General features: G+C 27.7%; 1 protein-coding gene across 7 annotated transcripts in view; it reads right to left on the bottom strand.

Moving 5' to 3' along the window:
• LOC101235086 (serine/threonine-protein kinase Nek1) overlaps nt 1-16,938 on the bottom strand; it is a 295,109-nt gene that overhangs the window by 215,985 nt on the left and 62,186 nt on the right. For all 7 annotated transcript variants that reach the window (XM_065813420.1, XM_065813417.1, XM_065813419.1 and 4 more), the window contains exon 13: nt 5,621-5,684. In XM_065813420.1, coding sequence (XP_065669492.1) covers nt 5,621-5,684 — 64 coding nt within the window. The remainder of the gene's footprint in view (nt 1-5,620; nt 5,685-16,938) is intronic.

The raw sequence follows: 16,938 nt of genomic DNA on the forward strand, positions 1-16,938 counted from the left end.
GAGACATATTTATGAAATACATCTCAAATATTTCTGTGAAAAACTTACCACTGTAAAAACTAAATCTCCTAATGTTCAAATGGTTCAAAATAAACTGGAAAGACATTAAAAGTAGCATTGATTCTTCAAAGTTTGTTAAATATGATAGTCAATCTATTGCTAACACTTTCTTAAAAATTGCTAAACTTGAAACTATAACATTTTGGGAGAAAGCTCTTAATGAAAATTTTTTTTCCAGAGCAGATAACAAAGAGCTATTGAAACTGACTATTATGTATTTATGTCCTAAAAGAGTTTTTCAAATTTAAGCTCCAGGGTACGTGTCTCATGCGCATTTTAGGTTCAAGGCTATCTATTATCTAAAGATTCAAATATTCAGTTTGCAGCTTATGAAAGGACAAATAATAATTAAAAAAATTTAATTATTATTTGTCCTTTCTTATGAAAGGACAAATAATAATTAAAAAAAAAGTGAATGCAAAGGCCAAATTATTCTCAATCTTTTATCCCATCTGGTTTTTAAAAACTTTATTGCCATACGCTGCACCATTCCAAAATCTAAAAGCCTATAGGCAAATAACAAAATATAGAAAATACATAAAATAATATGTTCAGTATTCTGAATTAATATTATATGGAATTTATGCTACAATGGTTTCAATGGAATCACATTTATGGTACCTTGATGAAACCTTGATTCCACTTGCTCTTTTAGATCAAGAAATTTTTGTTACAGAAGAGAAGATGTTGCAAAAATGCTCTTCTTAAAACTAATTTCTGAACTTTTCAGGCATTCAGAGAAATAAAATTTGTTAAAAGCTCTTAACTTTAAGGTAGAAAAACCATTAAGTATTGCACAATTAGTGGGAGAAAATTCTTGTATTTAGTTTATTAAACCTGACAAAACTGAATAATAAAATTTGGTTAAACAGCCTGGCACCACTATGGGAGTATGTTGACCAGTTTAAGGCTTTTTCCAAATTTGTTGCTAAACTTGGATTGGTTAATGACAATGTTCACAATGAAGACAATTATCAGGAGTTACTACTTGATCTTTATCAAAGAAGAGAAAACCTTCAAAAAGCTAAGACTAAGGAACAGCAAATGAAGCAATTACAAAGTAAATAAAACTATTTTTAGATGATACCGTTTGATTGAAGACTAAATATTGAATTGTAAATATAATTTTTTAATACTTAGTAATACTTAAACATTTAATTTGTTTTTTTTAATTATTTTTTACTAAAAAAATTCTACAGCAGTACAATGAGAATTATTTAAAGTTGAAGATCTTCCATATACATCCTAATCTTGAGGCAACAAAACTAATAACAACAATAATCCCTTCAACCACATTACAAAAAGAACAAAAATAAATAAAAAACTATTCATTAGCTCTTTAAGTTGAATTAATAGTTAGTTCAAGGTCAGGTTACCTTCAAGGATCTAAGACAATTTTTTTAACGAACTATACAGAGTCGTAACCACCAGGTGGGCCAGGGGGGACTAGGCCCCGTCCCAAAGTATTTTATTTTTTCAAAAATGTAATTTAATGGTAATAATTTCAAAAATTTTGAAAGTTGAATTTTGGGGGAAAGATTTAATGAACTCAAGGGTTCATTAAATCTCTAGCCCCAACCCCCAATATCAATATTGTGGTTTCCGCTCTGCCTATATAAAATCTCATTCGACACTATTATAAAAACTATTCAGATAATAGTTTGTTCCGCGTCTGTAAACAGTTTATTTGGAAAAATTTTTTTATACGCCAACAAATATTAAACACCTTTTTTTGAGCAAAAATCTTGCTTTTTCACCACTTTCTGAAGATCCTGCTAATTTCATAATTTTTACAACATATTTCTTTTCTTTATTTAATATTCAGTCCCATACTATTTACCAGAATAATAAAATTACAGAATAAATTTCAAGGCCTTCGACAGGCATTTTAAACACCCAACGAATTTGGACTAAACTTGGGTTGACAAAAACCCTAAAAATTATAAATAAAATATGAAACACCCTTACATATTTCAGGCCATGTTTTAAAGCGTTAAGTTGCCGTCAATTTACATACGGGTTAAGCAATTTTATGTACGCGTAGAGCGATTTCCATTAAACAACTTTTTATTATTATTTAACTTTTAAATTATTCTATAAGCATGATTAACATAATTATTTTAATATAATAATTATTTTAATAACAAAATCACATTAACTTTTTAATGACGATTATGTAAAATAGTTTGTTACAAAAGTTTGAATGACAACTATCTTAGTTATAAGTGCTATTTACTAATGAAAAAAAAACTCAAATAAATTAAATACTATGAAAACTTAATCTCTATTAGGCTAATTATTTTATCGAAATATTTAGTAACAGAAAACAAAATTGTTTGTAGTTAACAACAAATTTTTTTTTGGTATTCGAAATTATTAAACGAAACACAAAAAATAAAAGAAACCATAAAAGAAATATAATAAAATCTTTTATTTATCATCACTTGAGCACAATAATATTTAATCAACTTTTGATTGCAATAAGAAAATTTACTTAAATTTCTATTTAATAATAAAAAATAAAATTGTAATAAAAAAAAGTAAAATTCTATTTAATCTTTATTTTATATTATGATATTTTATTTTTATTTTATTGTAATGACTGATTTAAAAAATATATAATTGAATTCTGACAAAAATATATATTTAAGTTATAAAACTCGTTTTGCAGTAATTAACATTATTGCAGTAATTTAAACAAGTTAATGTCTTAAAAAAAATAAAAAGAGAATTTTATGAGGTCAAAATTCATATTAGGCGTTTGGCATTTATTATGTTATTGTATTCTATAAATAGAGTGCTTAATGTTCTTAAAGAACAGAGCAATAATAAATTAGTAAAAACGCTTATCTAATTTTTATTTATTTTCAACAGCGTGTTTCTCCATCAGGAAGGTTTATCAGGAAGCTTCCTGATGAACCTACTGATGGAGAAACACACTGTTGAAGACAACTAAAAATTAGATAAGTGTTTTTACTAACATACATACATACATACATACATACATACATACATACATACATACATACATACATATATATATATATCATACATACATACATACATACATACATACATACATACATACATACATACATACATACATACATACATACATACATACATACATACATACATACATACATACATATATATATATATATATGTGTATATATATATATATATATATATATATATATATATATAAATATATATTTATATTTATATATATATATTTTTTTGTCATTCACCTCCTCAAGGCCGAGAAGGCCACTACAGATGAGGAGGCTACTTAATAGTGGTTATAACCCTCTCTCAACTTTATAACTCCGAAACACGAACCTTGACGAACAAGGCCGCTGCGCGGAGAAACAAGTTGAGCGTGGTACTACCAGGGACGAGGTATATATATAAATATATATATCTATATATATATATATATATATATATATATATATATATAGATATATATATACATATATTAGAGGTAGTCAATTTGAGGAAATTTTCAAATCTAAATTACCATACACTCTAGATTTGGGGCAAATGTTAAAAAAACAACTCCCAAAAAATTTGAGCTCAACAGGTCCACTCTATCTTTACCCTCCCCCCCCCCCCCCCTCCAAGCACTTTTAGAAAAAAAATTCTCAAAAACCATCAAAAACAGCCGATTTTGCAGGTCCAGGGGGAAAGTTAAATGAAAAAAATTTGAAATTTTTTTTTTTCTGGGATGTTTATTTTTACCTAAATATTTTAGCAAAAATACATGGTATCGTAGTTTTCTTATTTTTAAAATTTTTTTTATTGTATTTAGATTTGAAAAAATTACAATATTTGATAACATAATTACCATATTTATGTTACTGACAAAGGATTATAACTATATATCCAAAATATATACTTTTTACTTTTTTAGTTAGTAGTGTAAATCTACAATAAAATTTAGTCATTTCTATAAGGTGGAGATTTGACGAGACCCAGCTTTAGTAGTTCAAAGAACAATTGAACGGTTCCATTTGTTGTAGTAGTAAATTATTTTTCAATAATTATTTTAAGTTTGATTTTTTAGGTCAGTAAAAATTAAATAGATTTAATAAATACGTATAAAGAAGAAGAGTGTGGTCAGAAAATAGGAAGTATAAGAACACTAAGGTCTAAAAAAAAACTATTTATTATCAAAGAAGCAAAACCAGCCATTAAAGGTAATAACTAGTTTTAGAATGAATCCCTTAAGCTAAAATATTTAAAAAACAATGTTCAATCTCTCGTATAAATGAATAAGTAGTAAATTTTTTGTTACATTTGTAATGGAGAGTACAACTAATGTTGAGATTAATAAAGATACTAGTGTGGACTCCTTGAGTGATACTGATTTTGATCCTGGAGAGTGGTTTAAAACAAAACCTTCACAACAAAAAGTCACTGCTGAAATTCCCATAGATGTTTTTGCTGGTAATGTAGCTCTTATGGTCATGTAGCTCTTATGTAGCTCTTATGGTTTTTTGCTAGTAATGTAGCTCTTATAATCAGTGATATTTCTCTAAGTGTTTTACATAAAGTTACAGGTGCAATTCTAACACAATTGGGAAAATGTAGCCATCTACAGCAGCTAGAAAAATGAAACATGCAAATCATAATATATGCATGATATCAAAAGAAGATGTTCAACAAGCAATGAATGAATCCCCATACCCATGCATAGTGCATTTTGATGGCAAAACATTAATTGAACTAAACAAAGGAAAAAAAATTAAAACTGATAGACTGGTTGTACTTGTAAATATTAAAGGTGAGACACACTTGCTTGGAGTACTTCTTTGACCATCATCCTCTGGTGAAGATCAGTGAAATGGTGTAACGGACCTCCTTAAGGAGTACAACCTTGAATCCAAAGTAGGAGGAATATATTTGATAATACTGCAAGTAACTCTGGGTTAAAGAAAGTTTCTTTATGCTATCATGCTAGGTTCTTATCCAAAGTACTTTACTACCTAAAGAAAGCTTTTTTCCAGTCATCTTGAGTTTGTAAACCAGAACAATAAACTTAAGACAGAAATCAGGCTAATAAGTGAATTTACAGTTTGCTTTTATGCCAAATGGTATTTACAGGCTAATGACGCTATTAGAGCTCCCTTTCTTGATATAAAAGCAATACACCAAATGCAACAGTACCAAAAACTTTGTGCCAAACCAGATGCTGTCAATGCAATTTTAAACTCTCTTTACAAACATAGTTGGTATTTAGATTCAACAATGATTCCTCTTGCTCTGTTGGATGATAATATGTCATTAGAGGAGAAAGCAAATCTTGCAAAAGCAATTCTTACTTTTAAAAAACCGATTTCAACATGGTACATAATGAGGATGATAAACAGAATACATTGCTAACTGTTGAAAAAGTTTGTTGTGCTTTCAATACACAAGGAAGACGTTTTTTTTTTTCACTGAATATTTTACAAGAAAGAATAAACTTTTTAAAAAATAGCATCTAGTAATCTATTTGAGAAGTTCTGTGATGCAAAAAAAAGCGTGGACAAAACTACATTAAATAACACTATACCAATAGATTCTTTCTCAATTAAATGTATTGACTTTTCAATTTGAACCATGTCTTCTTTGCAGATCTAAAATGAAAAATGACAGTGACTACTTTCATACAAAAAAAAATTTCAAAAAAAACAAACTGAAATTTTAAGTAATTTAAAAAGAAACTTGAAAATAACAATAATAAAATAATTTATTTACTAAATATATTAGCACCTAACTAAGGCTAACAAGTTGACTTATGTTACTAGTTTTTATAGTTTAATCAAAAATAAATAAATTTCATGATCAGTAACAAAGAAATGGCAAGATTAGAAACTCCTAAAATTCATCTAAAATACTCTGAAAAAAGTTTAAAAAAAAAAACAAAAACGGGTGGCATTAATTTAACCTCAAAGAACAATATATGTGTTTAACATAATATTAAAAGAATTGTATAACTAGTAAATCAAAAAAAAATTCTTTTTTCAAATCCATGCTTTAAGCAAGCAGAATTCTATTGGGCCTAGAAATTCTTTTTTTGTTATCTTTTGTAGAAGGAAAAATTACTGTTACGTTTTTAAATTTTTTTTTTATTAATTCAGTGTTCTTATGGGGAAATAAGAACACTGAATTAATAAAAAAATTAAATTTTTGTTAACTTAATTAACTTTTTTTGGTCTAATTTTTCCATTTCCTTGTATTGTCATCGAAAATGATTAAGTGTGCAAAATTTGAGCAAAATTGGTTGAGAAAAAAGCTTTCAAAAATTGATTTCAAATTTTGTGGCACACAAACATATATATATAGAAAGTAACCTTATATAAAGCATGGAAAAAGTAGCGCGTTTTAAATTTTTGTTTTTTAACTTAATAACTAAAGACTTAAAAAACAATAGGTTTTGAATCGCTGCGCTTTAATGTCTTCGAAACTGCAAATAATTTGCAAATCAATGATTTTTGTGACGTAATACGCAACTCATATCAAATAAATAAAATGTATGGGGAAATACAAATTAAATTTTTGTTAACTTAATTAACTTTTTTTGGTCAAATTTTTCCATTTCCTTGTATTGCCATCAAAAATGATTAAGTGTGCAAAACTTGAGCAAAATTGGTTGAGAAAAAAGCTATCAAAAATTGATTTCAAATTTTGTGGCACACAAACATATATATATAGAAAGTAACCTTATATAAAGTATGGAAAAATGACCACTCTCACATTTTATCATAAAATACTGGAAAGTCTGACTGTAAGATAGATATATAACTAAAGATAAATAACTAAATTAAATCTTTCTATATAATGATATTACAGCTTCTATATAATAATAGTAAAGTTTTCTAGATAATAATATTACAGCCTACTTTATAATAATAATACAGCCTTTTATATAATAACAATACACCCCTCCATAAAATAAGAGTAAATCCTTCTATATTGTTGCTGCAAAAGAAATCTCAAGTCTGTTCTTGATGTTTTGAAAAAAAGGCATTTAAAGTTCAAAAATTATCACTACATTTGACTTTTTGTATGAAACCTAATTGTTTTCAACCTGTTTATAGCATTTAGTTTTGTTTTTTTAAATGTTAATTAGTACTAATAATGTAACTAACATTTTATAATACCAAACCATTAAATTCTTAGTTTTTGACGTTTCTAGTCCAGGTGAAGAAAAATATCATTAATTTATTTACCTCAATTAGAAGCTTGAAACACTTTAACAGAAAACATTTTCAAAATTTTTAACTTTCCAAACATTATTAAAAAAATAATACTAGTTTAGGATTGATGAAGAGACCAGGGACTATATATGAGTACATAATTTGCAAACCAGAATTGTTATTTTGAGTCTAAGGCTACTTGGCATGGTCTGAAAAACAAAATGTAAAAACTTACTAAGTTATTTAATAAATCTACTGGATATATTTTTGAAAATAATTAATGAGCGATGGCATCATTGACAAAACTCGACAACCACTTTACAAATAAGTAACACAAGAAACAAAGGTTTCATTTGAAAATAGTCATTTTGTAATGACTAGGAGCTACTATATTTGTAATTTTATTCATTTTTCAATTGCTGAAACTGTTTTGGAATATGCTTTGGTAGAAACAATTTTTTGGAATATAACCTTAATTGCATAGGGAGAGAAGGTTTTTCTTTCCAGTCTACTAATGCCTCTTGATGCAAGATACTTTTGCTTCTGTAAGTGTACTGGCTCTACATGCAACCAGTGTTTTTTGCACAAAAATTACAACTTTCATATTCTCATTCATAATCACATTTACCTAATACTGCTGAATATGATGAAAATCATTTCTTGACATTCATTTTTGGCAATCATGACATCATGATTTAAGATTATACGCCATGATGGATTGAAAACAATAAGAAATTATAGGTGAACACAAACCAGAGATTTGTGTTCACCTATAAAAAACAAGTCCAAATAAAAGAAAGAAGTAGTGGTACAGGGTAAGAAAATGCAAAAAAGATGTAATGAGAAATTCAAAATTGTAAACTTACTGTTACAAATGTTGATTCTTAAAAAAAATGTTTGTACTTGAAAATAAGAAAAGAAAAAAGTTTTTAGTTTACTTTCAAAATGAATTTCAATACTCTAGTATTTACTTTACAGTTAGCTATCACAAAAAGTTGATAATTTCTTCAGTACCAAATTTGTCAAGTTCTACAGGTTTATATTTTTTACAATCATGTTCCAAAATATTGATGCATAAATACTAGTTTTACTAACATTTTGGATATTCATTTAAATTTTCATCACTTATGGTATTATAAACTTCTAATACCATAAGGTATCGTTTCTATGAGAACAGCTGCATTCCCTAAAAGTATTTTCTGTTTTATAATTTTTTAAACAATAACTCTTGGTATATATATATATATATATATATATATATATATATATATATATATATATATATATATATATATATATATATATATATATATATATATATATATATATATATATACAGCTATGCTCAAATGTATGGAGCACCCCTATATTTTATTTAAAATTCAAAAGTAATGAACAAATAGTAAATGTGAATGTGTTTACTTGATACAAATTATTTCAATTCAACAATATTATTTAATATAATTAATATTTTGTAGCACCTCCCTTTGCCTTGATCACCGCACGTAGACTTTTGGGCATGCTGTCCACAAGATCCTTACATACATTCGCTGGTATTTTTTCCCATTCATCCAGAATTTTCGCTTTAAATTCTTCTTTGGATTTACATCTGTAAATTGACAACTTCCTCTTCAAAATAGACCACAAATTTTCTATGGGTGACAAATCTGGAGACTGGGGGGGCCACGTAATGAGGGGAACTTCATTTGTTGAAAACCAGTCCAAACTTTTTGTTGCCTTGTGGCAAGGAGCGTTATCTTGTTGAAAATAATATTGAGGGACATCTTCGTCAAATAATTTCAATATTGATGGCTCCAAAACTTCATTTAGCATGGTAATGTAGCGCTCTGCATTCATCCTACCCTCATAAAAATATTTCACCTACGCCACTGGAGGCCATGCAACCCCAGATCATTGTGCCACCACCGCCAAATTTGACTGTAGGGATGATACATTCCGGCTCAAATGCTTCGCCTGGTCGTCGTCTTACAAAGGTGCCTCCAGGTTGCCCGAAAATCTAGGTCAAAAAAGTAAAGGAATACAAATTTGATATTATAAATTTCAACATGTAAAATTTCAGGTACTTAAAGGAATAATTTCGAAATGATATTTTTATTTTATTTTTTGGTTACACCGTAAGTCATAATGATGCCTTACCTCTATATTTGATTCGTCTGACCAAATAATTTTGGCCCAATCTTCTGATGACCAATTTTGGTGCTGTTTAGCCCATTCTAAAAGAAGTTTCTTATGGTGCTCAGTCAGCAATGGTTTTCGGCGAGCCCTTCTTCCATGTAAATTACCTTCTTTTAAGTATCTTCTAACACTTGGAGCAGAAATTTGAATTTTTCTGTGCTCCCACAGATCGCTAACCAAGTCTTTAGAAGATTTGGTCCGATTTCGAAGTGAAATCCTGTTGAGGAAACGATGGTTTCTAGGAGAAAGTATACGTTTTCTTCCCGTTTTTGGTCTATTTTCGTATGAACCAGTTTCACTAAATCTATTTATAGCATTTTGCACTGCTTTCCTTGAGCATTTCATAATTTTTGAAATTTCCACTTGGGAATGTCCTTGTTTATGGAGTATCACAATTTGGCTTCTTTCACTCACAGAAAGTTCGCGTGTTTTACTCATAATGAAAATAAATAAAGAACGATAAAAAAAATCACTACTTTTAAACAATAGATAATGAGCGGCTGACAATAGTTACGTTTAAGATAAGAATGAAATGAATATCTTAATTCGACAGAATTTATACTAAGTGAGTATGTAGACAAGTTAAGACAAGTCTAATCATGCCCAGACAAGCAAATTCAACATGCATTAAATGATTTACTAATGCTTAAACGTAAAAAACAAATAAAATACCATTTTAAAAAAAATTCATCATGTATATCTCATTTTTTAAACACAAATATATTTAAACAAATAGGTGCTCCATACATTTGAGCATAGCTGTATATATATATATATATATATATATATATATATATATATATATATATATATATATATATATATATATATATATATATATATATATAGACCAAGAGTTAAATAACATACTATCTAAACTTGGTAGCACCGGATATTATAATATATTTATAATCTAAATACAGGCTCAATCTATCAAGAAACAACATCTTACTGTAGTAGCTTCAAACATTCAAATAAAAATACAATTTTTATTATATGTAAGATAAACATCTTTGCCATTGTCTAAACCTTGTTTTGGAATTTACATTGGCGCTGTTAAAGGGTCAAAGTCTGTGTTGAGACTTTTAGTGCATCCTGTAAAACAATTTAAAATATAATGTTATTGTAACATTACTATTTTATTTGAATTATTTTAGGAGAATAAAGTATGGTGTCTGGAAATCATAACTTTTGTCTACAAACCAATAATTTCAAACTATATTATATATACTTCATATTTAACTGACTTTGTTGCTTTTGACTATTGGTGTATTTGGAACTTTCAGAATATTATCCTTGCCCATTTGATCAATCTAACTATGTGATCCAAGAGCCACATATGCCATAATAAAATTTTACTCCTCACACTGCCACAGTTTTAGTAACACACTTAATTGTTACCTATTGTAAACAATAAACCATATTAAAGTACTCCTAATAAATAACTAAGTGTGTAATTCCCAAAAAGACATTTAAGAAAACATTATAATCACATTATAATTCATATACAAAATAAACATAAGACTGATGTGGTATCATGTAGTTTAAGATTAAATGCTGTTTGAGGTAAAAGTTTAGATAGTATGTTATTTATTGTGTCTAGTCCAAATATTTTTACTATAAAAGGTCTTCCACTTTTTCTTTTTTTTCCTTCAATTAGATTGCAATTTTCAGGCCAAGGTCTTAATTTTAGTTCATTGTTTGAATCTTTTTCAATATTTCTTAATATTGAAAAGCATCATTTTTTGAAGATGCATATTTGGGTGATCCTTATCGATTCGGATTAAAAAACAAAATTCTATTCTAACCAGATGTTTTGTAGAAAGAACACTATCATCATCTTGACTACCCTCCCCCCCTAAGTCTTTTTTTCATTAGACTCAGACATTTATGTGTTTTTTTATTTCTAAAATATAAGATATACAGTGTTTTTAAACATTAAAAGTAACCGGACGTTAATTTTTTTTTATTATAAAGGTAAAACTTTATCTAAAATATATAAAGCTTTAAAGCATAATAAATGCCTATTTATTCTGTTTTAGTAGTATGGATAACTATAAAATCAATTCAGACATTCCTGCGTATTTCATCACATAAAAAACTTGTAAATTTTAATATTTCAAATGAAATATGTTTTCCTTGGCCAGTTTTTTATCACTTTATAAATTAGGATCTTTAAAGCAAAGATATGACCTTTTTTATTAGGTTATGGTAAAGGACCATTACATAAAAAAAATTACAAATACAATGTTGTTTTTAAAGTTACGCATGCGCATAATAAATGCCTGCAAATACTTAAAATTAAACCACCATGATTTACAGCTGGGATGCGAGTGGTATATTTGTAGGGTGTATTTTCTGATCAAGAGCAGCTTTATTGGCATCATTTTTATTAAAAGTTTTTAAATAAATAAAATAAAAAAGAAATTTTTCCATCTTATTCATTTAAAAAGACCTGTTGCCTCTATAAGAACCAACTCTTTTTTACATAATTATCTGTATTAAAATGTTTATAATAAAAGTGTTAAAGTATTTTGATTAGTAAGTGACCAGGGCCCCGGCATCGGCTAAAAATCAGACTTTTTTCAAAGCTGGCCCTGGCTAAACTATAAGATTTAGCATGGGTTGATAGCCAGGGCTAGAAAAAAATTTATGATACTTTATATATTATAATTTTATGCTTACATTTACTATTTATTAAATACTGGCATATATTTATATTTTTTCAAACTCTAATTTACTTCCAACAAGATTGCAAGCAACCACTATTAAGTTATGTGTTACTTTAAAATAGAGATTAAGTAAAAATACTAGGAAAGGGTTAACTGAAGACTTGAAAAGTTGTAGGTTTTATATAAACAAAAAGCATAAAGATGGCTTATAGCTATATGGTTTTTTTGATGTACAAGGAAAAAAACTAAATTAATAAAAGTTTTTATACCAGGAGGGAGAGACACAGTAAAGGGATGCAACTTGTTGAATAAGAACCAAGCAAGAATAAGTTTTGGTTTATCGTAATAGAGATGTTTCATGATATCCAACTGCTAATGTTTCATGATATCCAACTGCTCTGGAGAAAGGTCATTTTCAAAATTAAAATTAACAAAAATGATTTGTGATCAACTATGTCACAAATTTGCATTATTATCAATAATGCATAGCTTTTTTAAGCATTGACCATGATTGTATTTGTAGAAAAAAAAAAGAAATGCAACCTTACAACAATGGGAGAGTGGCTCAAGCTTGGCAGATAAAGCAGGTCTAATTTTTTTATTTATGTAAATTCACCTCTCTAAGGCTGAAAACGCCACTACAGACGAGGAGGCTACTTAATTGTGGTTATAACCCTCTCTTAACTATATAACTCCGAAACACAAACCTTGACAACCAAGGCCGCTGTGCAGAGTAACAAGTTGAGTGTGGTATTCACCAGGGACGTGTTGGGGATCGAAATCGGTACCTTTTGCTTATGAAGCGAGCGCTCTACCTTAACATCACAACCGAATTTACATTTACAATGTGCTTTACATTTACCACATTACATTTACAATGTGCTTATGACTTTGTCTGAGAGTAAGAGGGTTGTTATTCATCAATATAGAAATACCAACGTTATTGCAATATTTTTTTGCAGTAATCAAATGAGTTTTGTTGTCTAACAAAAATTGAAGATTTCAAGTCCAGAATATAAATCCATAAGCCACAGCAAGCCTTAGGCTGTTACAGAAGCGAGATCAGATTAAAAATGAGCTGCTAATTCTAAGAAATCAAAAAGTGAAGATTTTTTGTCAAGACAATAGTATAAAGTTGAGTCGTCAACAAATAGAGCCACTTTAGATGTTAAACTTTCATAAGGATTGATATTGTAGATAAGAAACAATACAGAAGCAAAGATTTAAGGGTACCACAAGATACCCTGTGGTACCCTCAAAGTTACTTGAAATAAAGAAGAGTGTAGGCCTTCAAGAATAACTTTATTACTGCAGTTAGTAAGAAATAATTTAATAATCTCAAAACCTTTATATAAAGTAACTAATAACAGAGTGAAAACTAATCGTAGAATAGTTGGAGAAGTCAAAGTGTTTTCTAGAGTTTTGAAAAATTGGAACCACTTAGTTTAGCACTTTTTAAAAATTAAATAATAAATTTTAAATAATTAATAAGATTAAACGTTAGACTTACTTTAGTTAATGACATTGTTGAAGACTAACCAAAAGTCTCTAGAACCTAACATCTGATATAAGATACAAGATTTAGTAAACTAATAATAACAGAGCCTAATATTAGACAGGACCTTTTTACATTGGCTTCTAGGAATAATAAAAGGACATTTCTTCTTAAGAGAGATGTTTTTGTAAAAAAGATGAAATAAATGATTAATAAAGCAACTGCTCAACATGATGAAAAAAATATGAAATAGAGGTTTGACTTAAAGAGTAAGAATAAAAGCTTCCAAACTTTTAGAAGGAATAAAAGCTTCTGAGATGCGCTTTATGCACACATATTATGGATATAAACATATATGTTTGCTGTTTATTTAGATGCAATATTTATTTTGCATTTTATTTAGATAATATTATTATGTGCTTTATAATTTACCACGGAACTGTTATTGTATAAATAAAATACTACTCTATTGCATAAAATAAATATGCTAAGCATTATTATTCATAAAAGAGAGCTTTATTTTTAATATTTTCAAATGTTCTAAATTGTATCCACACTGTAACAATAAAGTTAAATTTGTTTATAATAAAAATTTCAAATAAATATCACAAACTGTTATAATCCTTTTTTGAGTATGTTGCAAAATAAATTAAATATATACAATTATAAAATGCAGTACAATTTCAACTTGAATATAAAATTGAAAATGGAGTTTTGATACTAAATATTGCAAAAAAACTTAAAAGCCATTGACTGTAAGAATCAGACAGTTGTGAATACTGATCATTGTTTCATCGATTTAGTTCTTCTTCACATATTTGCTTTGTATAATAGATGCAACGACAAATCAGAAATATTTTGGTTTAAATATTTGTAGTTCGGCGATGGCAGTACTTTAAAAATTGGACAAATTTTAGTTAATTTGTTTATTTTGCATTATTTCATACTTTATGAACCTATAATTGAAATAATATTTTTTTTAATAACTTAATTATAACAGCCAGCGACAAGTTTTACTAGGAAAAACGAAAAAATAATAAAAAAAAATTCTTCATTGTCTAGAAATTATAGTATAAAAGTACAAAAATTGCAAAAAATACGAACTTTAGGAAGTTGTAACTATTGAATTATTTTTTTACATCAGAACATAGCTGTGGGTCTAATCTTCATTTAAGAAAAAAAGTTGTGCATGGTTGCATTGGCATCTCAAAAAATCAGCCGTGTTAAACACATTTGGGAAAAAACTTTTCCAAATTTGGACCGCTTTAAAAACTGAAGCAAAAAAATTTGAAAAAAACCTTGACTGGATTTATGTTCATAAAAGTGTAAAATTTACATGCGATCTTAACTTAGCCTCTAGAAAAGTCAATTTGAAAAATGAAAGAAATATTAAAAAATCAAAAAATTTTGTAAGGATATATATTAAGGACATCATGTTTTTGATTGCTTACAATGAAGTATACTTTATATGTATTTTTATTCTATATATTATTGAGGAAATTATTTTATAAATTAATTACCATTAATTCAAGATCCTTGGCATTATCGTAAAATTGAACCCCAAATTTACTTGATAATTGCTTTGACAAAATTGATAATATCCACATAATACATTTTTGATTGCCTTCAAAAAAATATGCTTCCTCTGTGTATTGTTATAAAGGAAACTATTTAAAAAATAAATTGCTAACTATAGTACTTTGGCTCATGTTCATCAAAACGCAACAACTTAACTAGAAGAATAACAAAGAAAATAAACACATCCCAAATAAGTAAACTTTGTCTGCTATCGCATTTTCTTTTCCTGATTATTATTACGCTATGTTTTTTTATTTTATATAATAATTAGTTTTTAGAAATAATGGATATTTCATTTATGATTGTTTTAATTATTTTCAATTTTAGAACTTGTATAATAAATTATAAAGAATGGACTTTGAACCAGCAAGGTGGTTGCACTTCATACAAGCGGTACTGGGATGTTATTGATGGATTATTCACCATTGAGCAATTGAATAGATGTCAAAGAACTTTGACAATTTAAAATCAATGGAATGAGCTAAAACTAATTAAAAATAGACTTATGAGAAAATTAAATAAAAATTAAAAATTATGTGCATAACACAGTTCACCAATGGTATTAGATGTAAAGCGTCTAAAAGGTGTGCATCCTAATCATGATCAATTAAAACAAGCAAAAGCACCAACTACACGCTTTGTTACATGACAATGTTAACATCAATATTTACAACTTTATATCCATATTGCATAATGATGTTGACGAAAAAAAGAAGTAGTACCATTTGAATTAGTTCAATATATGTTAATATATTATTTATATATGTTAATTTATACAAAGAAAGCGATTCTTTGAGTCAAACTGTAATTTTAACACTTATCAACCATCATTTTTTTTCAAAAGAAACTATCAGTAATACTTTTGGTTACTCTAGATACAAAGTTGATCAAGCAATAAAAATGGCAAACATTTAATAATGGATTAGTTATACCAAAAAAAGTTAAGTTCAAAAAAAGTAAACTTTGCATTCAAAATTCAAAAGAACATTTCTTGGACTTTGTATTTATGAGTGGTATGTTGCAAGATGTTGCATACGGTGTAACCAAAATAAAGTTTGATAGTGGAGACAAACAAAAAAGTTCACATGCTATTCTTCTTACAACAAAGTTCAGTCTCACAATAGCTTTATATATATACATGTGTGTATATATACTCTCACAATAGCTTTATATATATATACATGTGTGTGTGTATATATATATATATATATATATATATATATACACATGTATATATACACACACATGTATATACATATAACATATATATAATTCCACGCCATCTTTAGAATATGAATTGTTGTTTGAGAGTACACTCTGGAGAATATTACGTGCAATCAAGCCATCACAAAGAAAGTGCCTAGTAGGGTTACACAAAATCACTGCACCTTAAATGAATGGTTTTAATAAATGGTTAGATATGGCAAAGCACAGGCCATGTGACAATTGATGTTGAAAATACTATTTACTGAGATTGATGTGACCACACATCAATCTCAGTAAATAGTATTTTCAATTACATCAAACACCTTACTCGAGATGCACAGCAAAAAAAAGCTAAAAGTCAGTGTTTTGTAAATTTGGATGAAGAAGCTTGTTTTTGGTTAAAAGACTTTAGCCAAAAGATAACCCCAGAGAAGAAAATTTTGAGAAGGTCAAAAAGGGTACTTTGGAAAGAAGGGCATGAGTATGCACATCAATGTATTCTTTATAAAAAGAGATATTGACATAACCAAACAAGTTTTTCTCA

Source organism: Hydra vulgaris, chromosome 12 (assembly GCF_038396675.1).
Source record: "Hydra vulgaris chromosome 12, alternate assembly HydraT2T_AEP".
NCBI classification, from domain to species: domain Eukaryota; kingdom Metazoa; phylum Cnidaria; class Hydrozoa; order Anthoathecata; family Hydridae; genus Hydra; species Hydra vulgaris.